This window comes from Sesamum indicum, linkage group LG9, assembly GCF_000512975.1.
Source record: "Sesamum indicum cultivar Zhongzhi No. 13 linkage group LG9, S_indicum_v1.0, whole genome shotgun sequence".
NCBI classification, from domain to species: Eukaryota; Viridiplantae; Streptophyta; class Magnoliopsida; order Lamiales; family Pedaliaceae; genus Sesamum; species Sesamum indicum.
The window spans coordinates 7,615,643-7,632,220 of NC_026153.1; the positions used below are offsets into that span (position 1 = coordinate 7,615,643).

Sequence of the window (16,578 nt, forward strand, 5' to 3'; positions counted from 1 at the left end):
AGCTGCATAACATAAAAACTGAATCTTTCATCAACAAAGACAATAGAAAAACAGCCTTCCCTTAAATGGAAGAAGAAGAAGAAGAAGAAAAATAACAAGCAGAAGAAGAAGAAACCTGCAAAGATGAGGAGGGGGAGGAGAAGCAGCCGAAGAAGGGTGGCCATTGCAACTTGCCAACTCTCTTAAATCTCAGCCACGACGGTGCTTTATTCTTGAATGTCTCTATATATATGCATACGCGTACCCTTTTTCTTGATATTTTTATATAATTTTCACACAGTATATTCAGGTGCAATAATAAAATGAGTTGGCTACAATCTTCTCTCTCTCTTCATGTATTTATAATAGTGGTAATAAAATACAGCTGCCATTCCTGGCAAGATTTTTCATACATGTTTTCCACTTGTTTATTTCCACGTAATGACTGACTCCCTTTGTTTCTGTAGTTTGATTCCCTTTTCTTTTCACCTTTTGGGGGTCTTTTAATCTCAATGAATGCACACAAACAGAGAAATGAGCCATCTCCAGCTCAGAACTCAGTAGTAGTAAATTACCGACATACTGTTGATTCCCGGAAATGCCCTCATATTTTGCCACAATGACATCAAGAACCCACTAGACTTTCTTGGTGAAGAATGCAGGAAGGTTGAACTTTCATTGACCATTTGTGGCAATTAGAGGTATTTGAGTGGTAGACAAGATTCATTTCTAATTTCATCAAAGGTCCACCCACCCATCATCATATATAATCTTATATGTGAGTTTGATCCATAAATGGGTTATTGGGTGGGTTTTCGAATCCTTTTATCAACTCTTTAAAGAGTAAAATCTATTTTAGTACTAAATTTCATCATTGATATTATTTTAATATTTGAATAATCGTAAATGACTCAATCAATATTCAATCAGTTGGATTTAGAGTCATTATGAATCTTCAAAATGGGTTTTTTAAGTTTTTTAAATTTGTGGATAAATTACAACAAGCTCTTTTGATATTTATCATAATTATAGTTGCCCTCATTGTTTGAAAAATTAAAAATCCCTCTTGAAATTAATAAATACCCTCTCGTAATAGTCCATTATAGGGGGTAATTATTAGATGACCATTAATTTCAAGGGTATTATAATTTTTCAAATAATAAAGAAGATATTTGTAATTATGATTAAATCTCGGGAGAGCTCTTTGTAATTTATCTTAAATTTATTGAAAACTCATGCTTTTGCCATATTAAAGTAGTCTACTTAAAAAAAAAAAAGACTATTTATCGAAAAATCTAGTATCTGAATTTCTACTAATAGAATGGAAAAACCATTTCCATTTTGTTAATATTTTTTTTTTGAATTCCTCAATGTGATCATTCATGTAGCATAGGAGAATAATTAAAGAAGAAAATTATTTTAAAAAATAATAATTGAAATGTACTTGATGCATTAATGGTGTAGCTCTCAAGATTAAGTTTGAGAAATTAAAGAAAAGTAGAGAAATAAGTATGATGGATGCTTTTCACCTAAGAAACTTAGAAAACATCAACTCATTATTATTTGACTCTTTTACATGATTTCAGTTGATTGGTTGAGTCCAAACAATTCACCAACCTCCATAATGTTAGCCAAAGAAATTAGGGTTCCCTTTTTATTGCAATGCAATAGGGATTGATGAGAGATATTGATAGGGTTTTTGGAGAATGATTCAACAATCCTACTCACTCACTTTTGGGATGAGATTGAGGGCCCATTAATATTTCAAATAAATTTTAATTTTTTTATTTGAAATTATTGTCATTTATATATATATATATATATTATGAAATTTAGATGGCTGGTTCCTAGATTAGTATAAATATTTTGAATTTTTTTGCCTATTTTGAATTGAATAGCCCAAAAATAGCATGGCAAAAGTATCACTAGAAATTTCTTGAAAGATAAATGATTTTCTACTAATAATACTGTATTAGGGATAACTGTATTGCTCTCTCTAAAGTTTGGTGTAGTTGTGGTTTGAAAAATTACATCTAATATCTTTGACGTTTATTTTTATTTAATAAATAAATTCGTTAAATAGTGAAAATTATTAATATTAGCAAAAATATTGAATGAAAATCTATCTTCACCCCATGATTAACTTACTACTCACTTATTGTAGGTCAAACGAGTATTTTTTGAGAAAATTATCATATGGATCTTCACATGTTAATGCATGTGAGGAGATATATCATTACCTTTATAAGGATAGTTTGGTGGGAAAAAAATTATATATATTATGACAAGTCAGTAATAAGTTTGTCGAAGTATATATGATTTTTATTCAAATTTTTTTATTAATATCAATAAATTTAATGAATTTTAATTAAAAAAATTATTTATTAAATGAAAATAAATATAATTATGTATAAGTAGGAACACTTTGGGGAAACAAAAAGATAAATAGAAGAGACGAATTAATTAAACTGAGAATTAAAATTTGAGCATTAAAGAGGAAAAGAGAGAATGTGTATATATATATTTATAAAAAGAAAAAGAAAAGAGAGAAAGAGGGGAACGTGTTAGCATGCGCGGCAACGACTCAGGCGATCTTCCTCGGAACCCACGCACAGGGCTCACCCTTGTAAAAGGTCGGTGGTCACATCACCACTTCCATGTTACGTTATCTTTCTCTTGTTAAATCCTCAAAGCTCTCCCTCTCTCTCTCTCTCTCTCTATCAGTTTTTGTGGTGGGCCAGAATTATGGGCTTTTATTCTTATTCGTTATCCATCCATTCCTGGGCCAGCCCTTTTGTTTTTGTCCTAAATTAATTGGGCCCACTGGAATCATATATATATATATATACACATATATATATGTGGTAGAAAAGGCCACCACCTTTTTAAGCTTTATGAGAAAGCTGAAGAAGATATCAACTTTTATTATTACTAAATAATTAATTTTGCATTACGTAGTCAATTTGGTGGTAGAGACTTCGCCTTTCTTGGTTTTGGGCTGCGCCAGTTACAATTGTATTGGGCTCGACGGTCGGATCAAGTATATGGCTTTTTTGTAAGGCTAACCCACAACTCTCTTGCAACAGCAATTAAAGCCGCTGGACATGAAACTACTAATGAGCTCATCCCGAGCATAGCCCTTTTATTCGTCTCTCCAAATCTGCAAATCCTGAGCTTAATACTCTCCTTACACACACAGCCAAAAGCAAAGAACAGACACTACAACAGAGTTGTCTGAGAAAATCATGAGTTGCAAGAACGATAAACACTAATATTCAGACGGTCTAAAGTTGCCCGTTCAACGGTAAACTACAATTGTTATTTCAACTGTTTTCAGAACAGGACTCACTGCTTCGGATGGAACAAGCCAGAGTGAAAACGGGAAGATGATGTTCAGTAAAGATCACTCTCCTTGTGAGTGTGAATCACACAATCTGCAGTTGGGTAGGAAACGCAGGTCAGCAAGTAGCCCTGCTCCATTTGATTCTCATCAAGAAATGAACCGTCCGATTGATCAACACAACCCGACACCATTTTCCCTGCACAGGTGGAGCATGCACCGGCTCTGCAGGAGTATGGCAGTTCCACTCCTGCGGACTCAGCAGAGTCGAGAATGTAAGCATCATCGGGTGCGTCAAACTCACACTCATCACCATCTGGACCGATCAATTTGACCTTGTATACAGCCATTGTTGTTCTGAAATCGGGCTTCGTTTTCAAACCAAAAGTTCTAGCAACGCTCTTCACAGATCCCAACAAGACGGGGCTCTTAACAAATGCACTTTTAGTTAAGTTTTGTGGAGTACTTCTCAATATGGAGTTGGTCGGGAGCCGTGCAGTTGCCATATTATCCTGAAAAAGGGCATTTTTAGAATGTCAATGATAAAATGAATGGTAAGGGTTAAAGAACACGAGATCTTCATCGTCTAATGTCTCGACTATTCTGCAGTGCTAAATATTTGGTAGCTCATTAACAATATTTGGAATGTGCGCCTTGTTGCAGATGACAAAATACATAGAAGAATGCTGATCATCTTTTTCCAAGCAACAAAGCAATAGATGTTTGGAGCATTATGAGAAGGACAAGTGAGATGCTACCGCCCTTCACTCGAGGCTCCAAAATACCAATTCAATTAATTGGATTCAAGACATGAAGTTGAAGAACCATGCATACAACATTTAAGAACTATAACAACAGAACATCTCAGCAATAATGTCATGAAAGACGGCATAGAACTCGAGGACAGAAAGGGAAAAATAAGAAAGAAAAGCAATCACAAGGGGCATAAGACAAGAAACACTCAAAGTTTCACATACTAAGGCACTTGTATTCTCATTCTGAAATCATATCTACAAAGAGTAGCAACCAATTTTAAGCTGCACGGCAACACGACAAAGAGTGTCCGCATCAGCGTATCAGAGAGTTTCATTCTGAATCTATTAGTGGAACAGTAATTATTCAAGCTGATGTCCGCATCTGTGGGAGAGAGAATTAGTAACTCTCAGCTGGAAATCACAATACAAATGAAATAACATCATAACACGATTCAGATCACACTTTTCCCACATGAGATACTAAAAGAACATCCCTGAGACGAAAGTTTCCAAGAAAAACCAATAATCACGCACAAAGAAGCCTCCTCATTGACCAATCCACATAACATGCACGAAGCGTTTCAAGAATGTTGGTAAACTTCGGACCATAAGGATCCTCATCAGAAAGGGTCCGAAAGTCAATACTGAAAGTCCTTAAAGAATTCAAACAACCAACACACTCCAAGATTTGAATATTTTCCTTCCGAGAATATGAAATAGATATTCTTTTCCTTGCAAGCTCCAAAAGAGATTAAACCCAAAAAAGATTAAATTATTTTCTTTTAAATAAAAAAGTCAGCTGGCATGACAAGAAGCAACTACAGTTACCAGTCAGAAAAATCATCACAAAAAATAAAGAGTAGGCTGAGAAAGAAGCATGATTACTTCAAGATAGATACATACGGAAATGAAGACTTACAGTCACTAGACTCTCTGGATCCGATCTTATAGCAGGGACCCAAAAAATATTTCTTGGGTCGGCTCTTTTCTTTCTTGAAAGAAAGAAAACAGGCGGAGAAACCGAAGGAGCAAAACAAGAGTTAAAAACAAAGCAAAAGACTGTTTAGTCAGTACCTTAATTTATAGGAAGAGTAAAAAGAGAAAGAGACGGCTCTTGGAAGGGGCTGAGAGTCGTGGGGCGGACGCCTCTTTGAGCAGAGCTATTTGCACTCAATAATGGCGTTTTACTGTTAATTGCTTTTTAAGTATAAAATATATATGCGGAGAACTAAATGATGAAACAAAGAAAGACGACTAATACCGTGCTAGTGGGAGTGCTACCCTAAATTATAAAACGTGCACTGACCGGCCCGCCGCCTTTGGTTTAGGCTTCTTTCTGCTTTTAAAAATTAACGCTCGCGACCCCCGAGCCACCAACTTGTTTGGTATTTGACCTTATCAACTATAAAAAAATTAGTCATAATTAAGGTAGTTAATTTGTTTCCAACATTAAATTTTAGATGAGTATACGGCTTTGGGTTACTGTTTTTTAGTTAATAATAGAGATTTCATATTTCGGAAAATAAAGTATCAATTCAAACATCTAACTGATAAGGAGATTTGATGCAACTTAATAAGTTAAATTTCAAATTTTTGCAACCATTTGACAAACCTTGACCAAAATCTTTACCCTTCTGTATGTCGCGCATAAATCCAAGATCATAAAGATTCTCAGAATGCAAACATTATTGTCCTCAGAGTTCTTTAAATGCAAATGTAGATAGATAATTGAAATCTATAATGGTTATGACCCCCAATGCTGTAATACGAACCACTAAAATGAACTAACGAGTAGCATCAGCCAGCATTCCTCACTCCGTCTTCCTTGGTTCATTTTAAATAAGAAATATGGCTATTTGGTAATAACCGTAGCATGTCAATGTAGAAACAAAACAAAACACCCACTATAGTGCATCTTAACACAGCAACCCAACGATAGAAACACCAAAAATTCCCATGTCAGGAAAATATTTTATCGTTATAACGGACATACAACTTGACTGACTAAGAATTCCAAACAAAAAACGATTCTCTTAAAAGATGCGTTGCGGCTTTCCCATGGTACTCTTCAGGTACAAGCACCTAACCTGTTAACAAGAACACCAAATAAAACTTCTTAGCAACAGCTAGGAGGCAAAATAAACTAGTAAGGTGATATTCTGGACAATTATACCTAAAATTACACTACATCTCAAAAACTCATCCACCAAGAGGTGCTACACTAGATGCAATTTTCAGAAACAAAATATCAGAGATACAAGGCTAGGCAAGAGAACCAACAGCAACCACATCAAATTCAGTAATAGTGGATAAACAGAAGGCATAACCCAGAAAATCGAGTTGCAAGACCAATGACTTAACCAAGATAGATACATCACTTCGGAGGAAACACAAGAAACAAATACTCCTAGTAAAGTGTCTGCCAGGAACTAGCACTAGCAGATTGGAAGGCACAAGTATTACATCAAAGTATCTCAATCAATTACAATATTCAGTTATCAGCTAATGATAATACATAAGATTGATGTTAAAGAACTACAAGATATAAGCCAGTTATGTATGTTATTGCAAAAAGAATGTGAGTATGATTCAAGCCCAAAATACTATTGGCAAGGCCCAAACATGATGAAACACCACATATGAACACCAATCTATATAATCGGCAAACAGAGGAAATGTAATTAGCTACTGAAGACACAGGAAGAAGGCTCACATTTTGCCAGTTCTTCTTTAAAAGGGAAACCAGGAAGTTAACACTCATTTGCACGTTCTGAAAGATTTGCTTCTCTTCCATGTCCAAGTTCCCAACAGCTACTCCCATGCAGAGCACCTTCTTCAATTGGAACTTGACTGTTGCCTTGGTCTCATTCACCTTGGACTCCAGAGATTCTTGGTGGGTCACAAGAGTAGGAAACTTGCCTGCATAAAAGTGGTTAAAAACTGGAAGGAAAATCCGAGGAGCTTGTAGATAATTCAATTTTTAGAATATCAAGATTGCCTTCATGTGCAATGCAAATGATAAAAATATTTCACGAGCACCAAGAAAAATTTAAGTCAAAACCCAACATAACAGATACCTGCTTTGTTGAGACCAGGTCCCAAAAGACGAGGAATCTGCTTGATAACAGCTTCTGAGGCTAAGAAAGCATGATACTTCTTTGCAAGCTTCTTCACCAGTTTCTTGTTCTTGTTCAACTTCTTCAAAGCCTCCACATCCATGGACTCCAAACCAATTTTTTCGGCCTAGTCAAAGGATACAACATAACATTAGAAACAATAGTATAAACGAAAACTCCTCCAGGGAACTGGCAAATCCAGCAAGAGGCTTCACTAGCCTTTCCATGTATCATTTGAAGTTAATAGTGTAGAACAGAACAGCATATCATACCAAGATCAGGTAAAAGATCCAAAATAACAAAAATCAACCCCCCACCCCAAAAAAATGGCTGAAAAACAGCCTGTTCCATAACAGGATAAAATAGCTATGAATAAAGTAGTTCAATGCACATTTGCTAAAAACAGAAGACACGAGTCAACACTTCAGAATAAAAACAAAAGCAAATGAGGATCTCTACAGAACATAAAACACAATAACATACTGTATAACTATACTTAATTTATGACAAACAACAAGCCTGCTAACAATTATCTTTGTCAATGGTTGGACTTAAGGTACATCTGAACTGTGGAAAAGATGTGCCTTTTGTGATAAGCACTCAGCAAATACCCACTAAATTATGGTGTAAACAGAAAAGAAATCTAAGGTTTATCCAAAATCATTATTTTGGCAACCTATATAACCATCAAACTTTTTGAATAAGTACTTAGAACATGGCAATACCTCTTCTACATGCTGGGCATCACCAAGCATGCAAATCTTCATTTTTGGTCGGGGGATATGAGGCAACTTAACTGAACCACTGAAACGTTTATCTTTCTGAGGATCATAGTTTTTCAGCCCAATCTGTAGCTCCACTGTCTCGGTGAAGTTCCGCTTTTTCTCTTTGGAATCCGCGGTAATCTGAGAGATAGCTTCCCTCAGGGCATCACTCTGAAGCTTACTGCAAAAGTAGTCCAATCACAAATCAAATGAGCAAAGGTACCCACAAATGTTCTCCCTTACACACCAAGTCTAGTAAAAGATTTGCAGAAAGAAAATACATCTGAATTGTCCCACAATCATAACTAAAATCTTGCAGGTCATATCGCTCAAAAAAGATTTAACCGGACAGCAACAGAAAGACTTCAACAAAATAACGCCAACATAACACAAAGTTGAGAGATGACCCATTTCATGTACAAAACTACATATCTAGCCAATTATGGAAAAAAAATTGAAAGTAATAAAAATGTACAAGCTCTATCGCACCTCATGGTTCAAGATATTCGTATCTTAGCTCACTTCTGCACATCAACAACAAAAAGTCCGGCAAAGATGAAGAGAAATCTTGTCAGTATAACTTCGACCATCTAATATGCTTAGTTGATATAACAAACATATTCATATACACGCACATCTCCAAATAAAAGCGTATGGCAGAGAGAGAAACCTGATTAGACAACCCTGGATTAGGGTTCGTGAGACTGTCGACGAGAGGGTATAAGAAAAGTAGCGCCGATTGCTGATGATAAATATTGATACACTTAAGGCAACAAAAAACCCTAGAGCATAAGGGCCGCTTCTTGGGCTCTGGATCTTGTTGGGCCTTAGTACTTTAGAGCCCATGATTTGTAATAAAAGCCCGCCCACCAACCGTTGATGACCCAATTAACTATAAACAAAACCCCAGGGAAAAAAAACAAAAAAAAAAAAAAGATAAAGGATTCTTTCCCCTTGTGTTTGGGCCTAGTAATATTTAGGAAAATATTAATTTATAAAACAAATTGAAGTAAGTCTTTTTGTTTATAATAAAAATATTTTTATTGATAAATACATTATAAATTTTAATTATTTGATCAATATACCATCATCGATGTCAAATAATTATAATTAACTGAATAGATTATTACAAGACATCCAACTTTGAATAAAAAGTGTCAAAAAAACGAAAGAAAGGCCCTAGCCAAGTTTTATTCTTAGTCTCTTCTACTCAACTGCTCTAATATTTATCCACTTGTATTTTGGCTTAGTATTAGGAAAATATTAATTTATAAAACAAATTGAAGTTTATTTTTATGTTCATAATAATTTTATAAACATTAATGTACCGATTATTAATATTAAATATATAACTAACCAATAACTACTATTAAAATAGATCAAAACTTAAATATCATGACCTCATGGTCATAAGATGTAATTTCTCCAATTAAACTAGACTTTATTGATGTGTTTTATAATAAAATTGATAAAAGCTTATAACAATAGAAATTTAAAGTGTTTTACACGTTAAGCGTGAGCTATGATGAAAAATCTTTATATGATCAAATTTGCCCGATCAGATCAACCAAATCAATATAATACACTTGTGATGTAATACGCAAAAGAACAGTGCAGGAGCTGTTCTTGAGTTTACATTTAATTTGAATCTTTACTATGAAACTGAATTGAAAAAGGGGATGATTAAGTTAAGAATTTCAAATGACTATCAATCTCCCGTGGAAGATAGCAAAATGAAATTTAATCAGAAATATCCAGAAAATAAACAACAATGGGATTTTAAGCTTCAAAACCCTAGATTCATGATTACAATTATTTTATAGATAGAAATCTTTCCTAGATTTACATACCATTTCAACAGAAGCATTATCAGCCAACATTACATGCCTATGCATTAAGATGACACAAGTGCCCTCAATATGGCCTCACAATGAGCTGCTTTATAGATCAGAAGATGCCCTGCATCAGCAACCTCATGATACCGAATCCATGGGAGTCGCTCGGCTATATACCGATTCAGTTCAAACGGAAAGATCTTGTCTTCATATCCTTGCCACATATGGACAAAGCCTTCATTGTTAGGGAATGGGTTGCTTATATCCATCGGCTCAAACTCCCATTTTCCGAAGCTCACCATTAGGTCTCGGTGCAATGACTCGTGAGCGCCTTGTTGATCTACTTTTGCCTGGAAAACGGAAAATTGACATAGCAAATGAGGCATTTAGAAAGCTGGGAATGATGTTGGGGTCGTTAAGTGTACCTGCTCCTCGTTTGGAGGTCCATCTAAGTGTCTTAGAATCTCTACGTCCGAGGGGCTGAAAGCATCTTCTGAGTTACTCAATGATGGGATCCATTTCTGTGTCAGCCACCAGTGCAACAGCCATGGTGCATAGTGTGCGACGGTAAAAGCCCACCGGTTTTGGGGAATCAGTCTGCTTGGGCCTATTTTGGAGAGGTTGGCAGGAAAGCAGCGCCACCAATAATTAGCAAGGGGAACCACGAGTGCAGCTCCGGATAACCTTTGATGTTGAAACTTCAGATAAGTATGAATTGTTTAAAGAGTAACATTCCATGACGGAAATGTAATGGAATAAGTGTACCTATGTGGGATGTACTTTAGGCAGCCGTAAACGGGATATGCTCCAAGGGAGATGCCAATCACAAAAAACTTAGGCCCAAGTTGCAATTTATCAGCAAGTTCTTGAATGTCAAATGCATCACTTTTCACTGACCGTCTCGGATTTGGATCGCTTTCTCCATAGCCCGCACGATCAAACGCCACGAGATATATCTGGAGCTCCTTCAGGAGTTCCTGGTGATCAGGGAGCCAAGAACATGAATGAAATCAAGAAAATGACTGAAATGTCTTTCCGACATAGCTCGATCACCAGAGTGGTGGATATCTTGAAACTTGAATATATCACTTCCAGCAAACAAAACCTTGTTTTCCAGTCTCATTTTCGCAACAAGGATTTCAAGAAAACAGGGAAATCTTGCGATAGATATTCCACTAGCAAAAGTTCTTAGTTCAGAAATTGGTAATTTGAAGCCTTTAGAGTCACCAAAGGCATGGACAACAATGATCCTGTGTTTGGCTTGTTCCTTGGGAAGACCTCTCTCCTTGTAAGCCAAATGCCTACCATCACCAAGTCTGACCCTCGGAGAAGTCACCGGAGGACCGCCCGGTGAGCCACATATTTTGGGGGAGGGAGGCCTCAGAGCTACATAAGTGTAGCCAACAATACCCACCACTAATCCCAGTGCTATACGGCCAAGCATATCTGTCAGATCAAGAACTACGGTGGTAACTTGTCAATTTGGAAGCCCTTTACAAGATTACTGCCCAGAAGAGTCAAATTCACTTTACAAGATTATTTCCAACCTCGAGGATCAAGAAGGGTTTTCTGCAATATGAACCATTAAAAAAAAAAAAAAAAAGTTAACGATAATAATTCGTTTCTGCAAATTAAGGAGAACTTCAACTCTTCACCACAATTTCTGTACTTGTGCTCTACATTAGAATCCACCATTCAGCAGCTATAGAACTCCAATAATTCATTGGAAAACTTAGCAAGAACAGTGTTCAGCAGCCACAGAAAACCAAGAATTCATGGAAAAAATAGCAAGAACACCATTCCGCAGCCAAAAAAACAATCAAGAATAGTCATGGAAAAATTAGCAAGAAGTGCTGGTAAAGAAATAATTGGAACCCAGAAATGCAAAGAAATGAAAATGAGAGGATTACCGGGATGAGCTGCTGCTTGGGGTGAGCCTCGCTGTTGCAGTGACATATATGCGTTTTATTTAGTCCAAACACAAACATTATGCTTGTTTTTATTTTTAAATTATTTTCGAGACGAGTCAAAATATATCTAATATTTGTCATCACTCAGAAACATTTTATTTGGGTGTTTTTAATTATTTTAGCATAAATACATATACATAAATATATATATAAAAGACATGATTTGACAATAAATAATAATTTTTGTCTCCCAAAATACAACATTAAACATACAATACTTATTTTAAATTATTTCAAAAAATAAATCCAAACATACATCCTATCTCTAACACACATTTATTTATCTTTATTTTTCTCATTCTATCTTCATAAAACACAATAAAACACTCAAAAAATAAATCCAAACATTATGAAATGTATTCCATATGGGTCGGAAGTGTGCTGTGCAGTGGGAATAAGAGAGGAGACCTTCCGTCAAACACTTGGAACAATTCCTATTGTAATAATTTGCAGCCCAATCCGGAAATCAATCTGACACGGGTCATTAAGGAATTCCTCAACACGAAAGGACAAATATATAAACTCAACCAAGAAATCACGTTTCATTAGCTAAATAAAAATAAAATAATTAATCAATCTAATGGATTAATTATATTTATCTTTTCTTATATAAAACCACATCCACATTCAATGCATAATGCAAGATCAAATTTTATTTATCTTTTCTTATATAAAAGATAAAGTTTTACAAAGTTAAGTTTTATTAAATAATACAACTGAAATTGACGTTTTTTCCTTATTTGAAATTATACAAACAAAATTATTAAAAGTGAAACTCGTGGTAATAAGAAAAACACCTAAAAAAGAGAAAGAGGGGAAAAAAAAAAAGGAAAAGGAAAAGGACGGTCCACCTTATTGGGGCCTAGTTATTTTTGTAAAATATTAATGTATGAACAAATTCAAATTGATTAAATTTTAGGTACTTTTTTAAAATTTAATGTAATTATATGTAAATATTTTATGATTTAAGAAATTATATTTAGTACATTTAACATTTATTTTTGTCTAAGAAATAGATTTATATTAATAAGAATTTATTAAATTTATTGATATTAACGTAAAAGTTAAATGAAAGTTCATATTTACCCTTAATTGACTTATTACTCACTTATTGCAAGTCAAATAAATTTTTCTTGATACATACATTATCATGTGAAAATGTATAAGGCTAGTTTTGTTAGAAAATATTTGTTTACATGTAATAGGTTAATAATAAGTCAATCAGAATAAATATAAATTTTCATTCAACTTTTTTGCTACTATCAGCAAATTCGGTGAATTTTGAATAACAGATGGATCTATTTTACAGGTTAATAATAAGTCAATCAGGGTAAACAAGATTTCATTCAACTTTGTGCTACTATTAACAAATTTGATGAATTTTGAATAACGGAAGGGTATATTTATTAGATAGAAAAGGAAAAAAAAAACTTCAAGTGTACTATATATAATTTTTGAAACTAAAAAGAGTCGATTTATAATTACACCAAACCTTAGAAGATGATAATATAATTATCCTAAATATGAGATTTGGTGTAATTAGCCCTAAATTTATATTGATAGTAAAATTTATAAAAGGAAAAGAAATGTGTTTTGAACTATAATTTGCTTGTGAATCGGTATGCGCCAATCATCTAACTATAATGACATACTGCACTTTCCAAACACAAACAATGCGCGAGTTTCTTTTCTGGAGTTACATCGCCCTTATGCATCAAGTGGAATATCGGTCTTTGTCGTTTAATTTTGAATCTTTACAACAAAATTGAATTTGAAATAATAAAATAAAGGAAAGAATTTCAAATGACTCGTCAGTACAACCCTCAGCCCCCCATATAAGGTAGCAAAATGAATTTTAATAAAGATTCAAGGAATAAACAACAATGTATTTTAAGCTTGAAAGCTCTAGATTCATGATCTACAATTATTCTAAACATAGAAATCTTTCCAACATTTACATACATAGCCTGTTTTCGTTTCAACAGAAGCATTATCAGCCAACATCACATGCCTGTGTATTAAGATGACACAAGTGCCCTAAATATGGCCTCACAATCAGCTGCCTTATGGATCAGCAGATGCCCTGCATCAGCAACCTCATGATACTGAATCCACGGGACTCGCTCGGCTATATATCGATTCAGCTCAAAACGACAAACCTTGTCTTCATATCCTTGCCACATATGGACATGGCCTTCATTGTCTGGAAAAGGGTTGCTTATATCTGTCGGCTCAAACTCCCATTTTCCAAAACCCACCATTAGGTCTCTGTACAATGACTCATGAGCGCCTTGTTGCTCTACTTTTGCCTGGAAAGTGGAAAATTAACATAGCAAATGAGACATTAGAAAGTTGGGAATGGTGTTAGTGTTGTTGACTGTTACCTGCTCTTCATTTTGAGGTCCATCCAAGCGTTTCAGAATCTCCAGGTCTGAGGAGCTGAAAACATCTGTCTTTCCTTCCAAGATACTAAACGATGGGATCCATTTCCGTGTCAGCCACCAGTGCAACAGCCATGGTGCATAGTGTGCAACAGTGAAAGCCCACCGGTCTTGAGGAACCAGTCCACTTAAGCCTATTTCTGATAGCTTGGCCGGAAAGCAGCGCCACCAGTAATTAGTAAGGGGAACTACGAGTGCAGCACCCGTTAACCTTTGATGTTGAAAACTTCGGATAAGTATTAAATTGTTTAAAATGTTATATACCATGATGGAGACGTAATGGACTATGTACCTATGTGGGATGTACTTTAGGCAGGCGTAAACGGGATATGCTCCGAGGGCAATGCCAATCACATAAAACTTGGGCCCAAGTTGCAATTTATCAGCAAGTTCTTGAACATCAAATGCATCACTTTTCACGGACCGTTTTGGATTTGGATCACTTTCTCCATAGCCTGCACGATCAAACGCCACAATATATATCTGGAGCTCCTTCAGGAGTTCCTGGTGATCAGGGAGCCAAGAAAATGAAGGAAATCAAGAAAATGACTGAAAAGTCTTTCTGATATAGCTGGATCATCAGACTGGTGGATATCTTGAAACTTGAATATATCATTTCCAACAAATAAAACCTTGTTTTCCAGTCTCATTTTCGTAACAAGGATTTCAAGAAAACAGGGAAATCTTGCAATAGATATCTATTGCACTTAGCATAATGTCTTACTTCAGAAATTGGTAATTTGAGGCCTTTAGAGTCACCAAAGGCATGGGCAACAATGATCTTGTGCTTGGCTTGTTCCTTGGGAAGACCTCTCTCCTTGTAAGCCAAATGCCTGCCATCACCAAGTTTGACCCTCAGAGAAGTCACCGGAGGACCGCCCCGTGAGCCGCATATTTTGGGGGAGGGAGGCCTCAGAGCTACATAAGTATAGCCAAGAAAGCCCGCCACTAATCCCACTGCTATACGCCCAATCATACCTATCAGATCAAGAACTTGTCAATTTGTAAGCTCTGTTCATGATTACTCCCAAGAAGGGTTTTCAGCAAATTAACATTAAAAACCCAAAAAAACAAAAAAGTCAGTGAGAACAGTTCACTTTCTGCAAATTAATCAGCCAGGCAATTTCAACTCTTCACTACATATCAGCACTTGATTTCTACATAAGAATCCACCATCTCTACAAGAATAAGGGAACTTCCCAGCATTCAGAAGCCATAGAAAATCAAGATTTCATGGAAAAATTAGCAAGAACAGCATTCAGCAGCCAAAAAAATCAAGAATAGTTATGGAAAAATTAGCAAGAAACCCAGAAATGCAAAGAAATGAAAATGAGAGGATTAACTGGATGAACTGCTTCTTGTGGAGAGCCTCGCCGTTGCAGTCTATATGCTTCTTGTTTACTCCAAGCGGCCATTATTAGGCCATGTTAACAGAACCTTTTTAGTAGGGGTCGGAACTGTGCAGTGGGAGTGGACTGTGGAGCCCTTTGATCAAGCACTCCCGACCATTTCCTTTCTTTTTCCTTTTCTTCCCCCCTCTATCAAACTTGAACCATTTTTTCAGCTAATACTATTTATTAAAAACATTACCCCTAAAGTAATTAATTTGGGTGACAAAATATTTATTAATAAAAATACCCTTAAACATATTTATTTATTTACAATCTATTCGCTTCTTTAATTATTTAATTTGTTTTCTCGAATATTTAATGTTATTTTGCTTTGTAAATTTGATCAATTATTTATTTTATCTTCAGATTTTTTTATTTAATTAGATAACAATATATAATAAAATCTTGAATTATGCAAACCTTTATAGTGTGTTTCGTGCGTTGATATTAAATTCTGATCCATTCATTTATTTTGAGTGTATTTCGATCATTAGTGTAAAATTTTAAATTATATAAATAAATTGAGTTTATAAATATATAATTTTTTTTAACTCCGTACACTTATTAAGTGTGCCCAAACTAGTTGTAATAATTTGCAGGCCTTGTTGAAATCAAACAATCAAATCTTATAAGGGAATTCCTCATCAAAAGTCAAATATATTTCCCACAAAGCTTTTACATACACTTAACCAATCAATCACACCAGTATACATAAATTAATTGTTTTCTATTTATTTAATTAAATAAAAAAATATTTAATTAATCATAACTAATAAAATGGATCAATTTTAAATGAGTATAAATAGAAAATTATTAATATAAAAAATATGGTTATTTGTAGAAGAAGAAATTATGATTAAAGGTAATTTCAATCAACTTATATTTTATGAAGCATGTCAGTTATTTTAGAACACATTTTATTAATATATATATATATATATATATATATTATAAAGTAAATTACATGACTACCCTTCAGTTTTGTAT

At 34.8% G+C, this 16,578-nt stretch overlaps 5 protein-coding genes across 8 annotated transcripts in view; all 5 read right to left on the reverse strand.

Moving 5' to 3' along the window:
• Nucleotides 1–305, reverse strand: part of LOC105171042 (glucan endo-1,3-beta-glucosidase 14) — a 4,183-nt gene extending 3,878 nt beyond the window's left edge. The window contains exon 1 of the mRNA XM_011092039.2: nucleotides 116–305. Coding sequence (XP_011090341.1) covers nucleotides 116–164 — 49 coding nt within the window. The 5' untranslated portion in view covers nucleotides 165–305. The remainder of the gene's footprint in view (nucleotides 1–115) is intronic.
• Nucleotides 3,042–5,300, reverse strand: LOC105171043 (ferredoxin, root R-B1-like). Of its 3 annotated transcripts, none has more exons than XM_011092041.2 (2): nucleotides 5,149–5,300; nucleotides 3,042–3,831 (listed from the first exon to the last, which is right to left on the reverse strand). In XM_011092041.2, exon 2 carries the CDS (start codon nucleotides 3,823–3,825, stop codon nucleotides 3,373–3,375), a length of 453 nt encoding a protein of 150 aa, XP_011090343.1. In that variant the 5' UTR covers nucleotides 3,826–3,831; nucleotides 5,149–5,300; the 3' UTR covers nucleotides 3,042–3,372. The 3 variants fall into 3 exon arrangements, with proteins under 3 accessions (XP_011090343.1, XP_011090342.1, XP_011090344.1); XM_011092040.2 differs by lacking the exon at nucleotides 5,149–5,300 and adding an exon at nucleotides 4,994–5,142; XM_011092042.2 differs by lacking the exon at nucleotides 5,149–5,300 and adding an exon at nucleotides 4,978–5,137.
• On the reverse strand, nucleotides 5,896–8,734 carry LOC105171044 (60S ribosomal protein L10a-1). Its single transcript, XM_011092044.2, has 6 exons — nucleotides 8,625–8,734; nucleotides 8,444–8,478; nucleotides 7,916–8,135; nucleotides 7,152–7,317; nucleotides 6,788–6,993; nucleotides 5,896–6,161 (listed from the first exon to the last, which is right to left on the reverse strand). Exons 2-6 carry the CDS (start codon nucleotides 8,446–8,448, stop codon nucleotides 6,108–6,110), a joined length of 651 nt encoding a protein of 216 aa, XP_011090346.1. The 5' UTR covers nucleotides 8,449–8,478; nucleotides 8,625–8,734; the 3' UTR covers nucleotides 5,896–6,107.
• LOC105171047 lies at nucleotides 9,754–11,775 on the reverse strand. Its single transcript, XM_011092047.2, has 5 exons — nucleotides 11,700–11,775; nucleotides 10,982–11,358; nucleotides 10,555–10,766; nucleotides 10,215–10,473; nucleotides 9,754–10,139 (listed from the first exon to the last, which is right to left on the reverse strand). The coding sequence occupies exons 2-5, from the start codon at nucleotides 11,231–11,233 to the stop codon at nucleotides 9,849–9,851; spliced, it is 1,014 nt and encodes a 337-aa protein (XP_011090349.1). The 5' UTR covers nucleotides 11,234–11,358; nucleotides 11,700–11,775; the 3' UTR covers nucleotides 9,754–9,848.
• LOC105171045 lies at nucleotides 13,596–15,740 on the reverse strand. Of its 2 annotated transcripts, none has more exons than XM_011092045.2 (5): nucleotides 15,543–15,740; nucleotides 14,925–15,178; nucleotides 14,493–14,704; nucleotides 14,144–14,411; nucleotides 13,596–14,068 (listed from the first exon to the last, which is right to left on the reverse strand). In XM_011092045.2, exons 1-5 carry the CDS (start codon nucleotides 15,613–15,615, stop codon nucleotides 13,778–13,780), a joined length of 1,098 nt encoding a protein of 365 aa, XP_011090347.1. In that variant the 5' UTR covers nucleotides 15,616–15,740; the 3' UTR covers nucleotides 13,596–13,777. The 2 variants fall into 2 exon arrangements, with proteins under 2 accessions (XP_011090347.1, XP_011090348.1); XM_011092046.2 differs by lacking the exon at nucleotides 15,543–15,740 and adding an exon at nucleotides 15,298–15,513.

Excerpts from the sequence above, each read along its gene's own strand:
- LOC105171045 (XM_011092045.2), bottom strand. The coding sequence starts at position 15,615 with ATGGCCGCTTGGAGTAAACAAGAAGCATATAGACTGCAACGGCGAGGC. Across the intron at positions 14,705-14,924 it reads TCAAATTACCAATTTCTGAA|GAACTCCTGAAGGAGCTCCA; the intron begins GTAAGACATTAT and ends CCTGATCACCAG. Across the intron at positions 14,069-14,143 it reads GACCTCAAAATGAAGAGCAG|GCAAAAGTAGAGCAACAAGG; the intron begins GTAACAGTCAAC and ends TCCACTTTCCAG.
- LOC105171043 (XM_011092041.2), bottom strand. The coding sequence starts at position 3,825 with ATGGCAACTGCACGGCTCCCGACCAACTCCATATTGAGAAGTACTCCA.
- LOC105171047 (XM_011092047.2), bottom strand. The coding sequence starts at position 11,233 with ATGCTTGGCCGTATAGCACTGGGATTAGTGGTGGGTATTGTTGGCTAC. Across the intron at positions 10,474-10,554 it reads CTAAAGTACATCCCACATAG|GTTATCCGGAGCTGCACTCG; the intron begins GTACACTTATTC and ends TCAACATCAAAG. Across the intron at positions 10,140-10,214 it reads GACCTCCAAACGAGGAGCAG|GCAAAAGTAGATCAACAAGG; the intron begins GTACACTTAACG and ends TCCGTTTTCCAG.
- LOC105171044 (XM_011092044.2), bottom strand. Across the intron at positions 7,318-7,915 it reads ATGCCCAGCATGTAGAAGAG|GCCGAAAAAATTGGTTTGGA; the intron begins GTATTGCCATGT and ends TCCTTTGACTAG. Across the intron at positions 6,994-7,151 it reads ACCTGGTCTCAACAAAGCAG|GCAAGTTTCCTACTCTTGTG; the intron begins GTATCTGTTATG and ends ACTTTTATGCAG.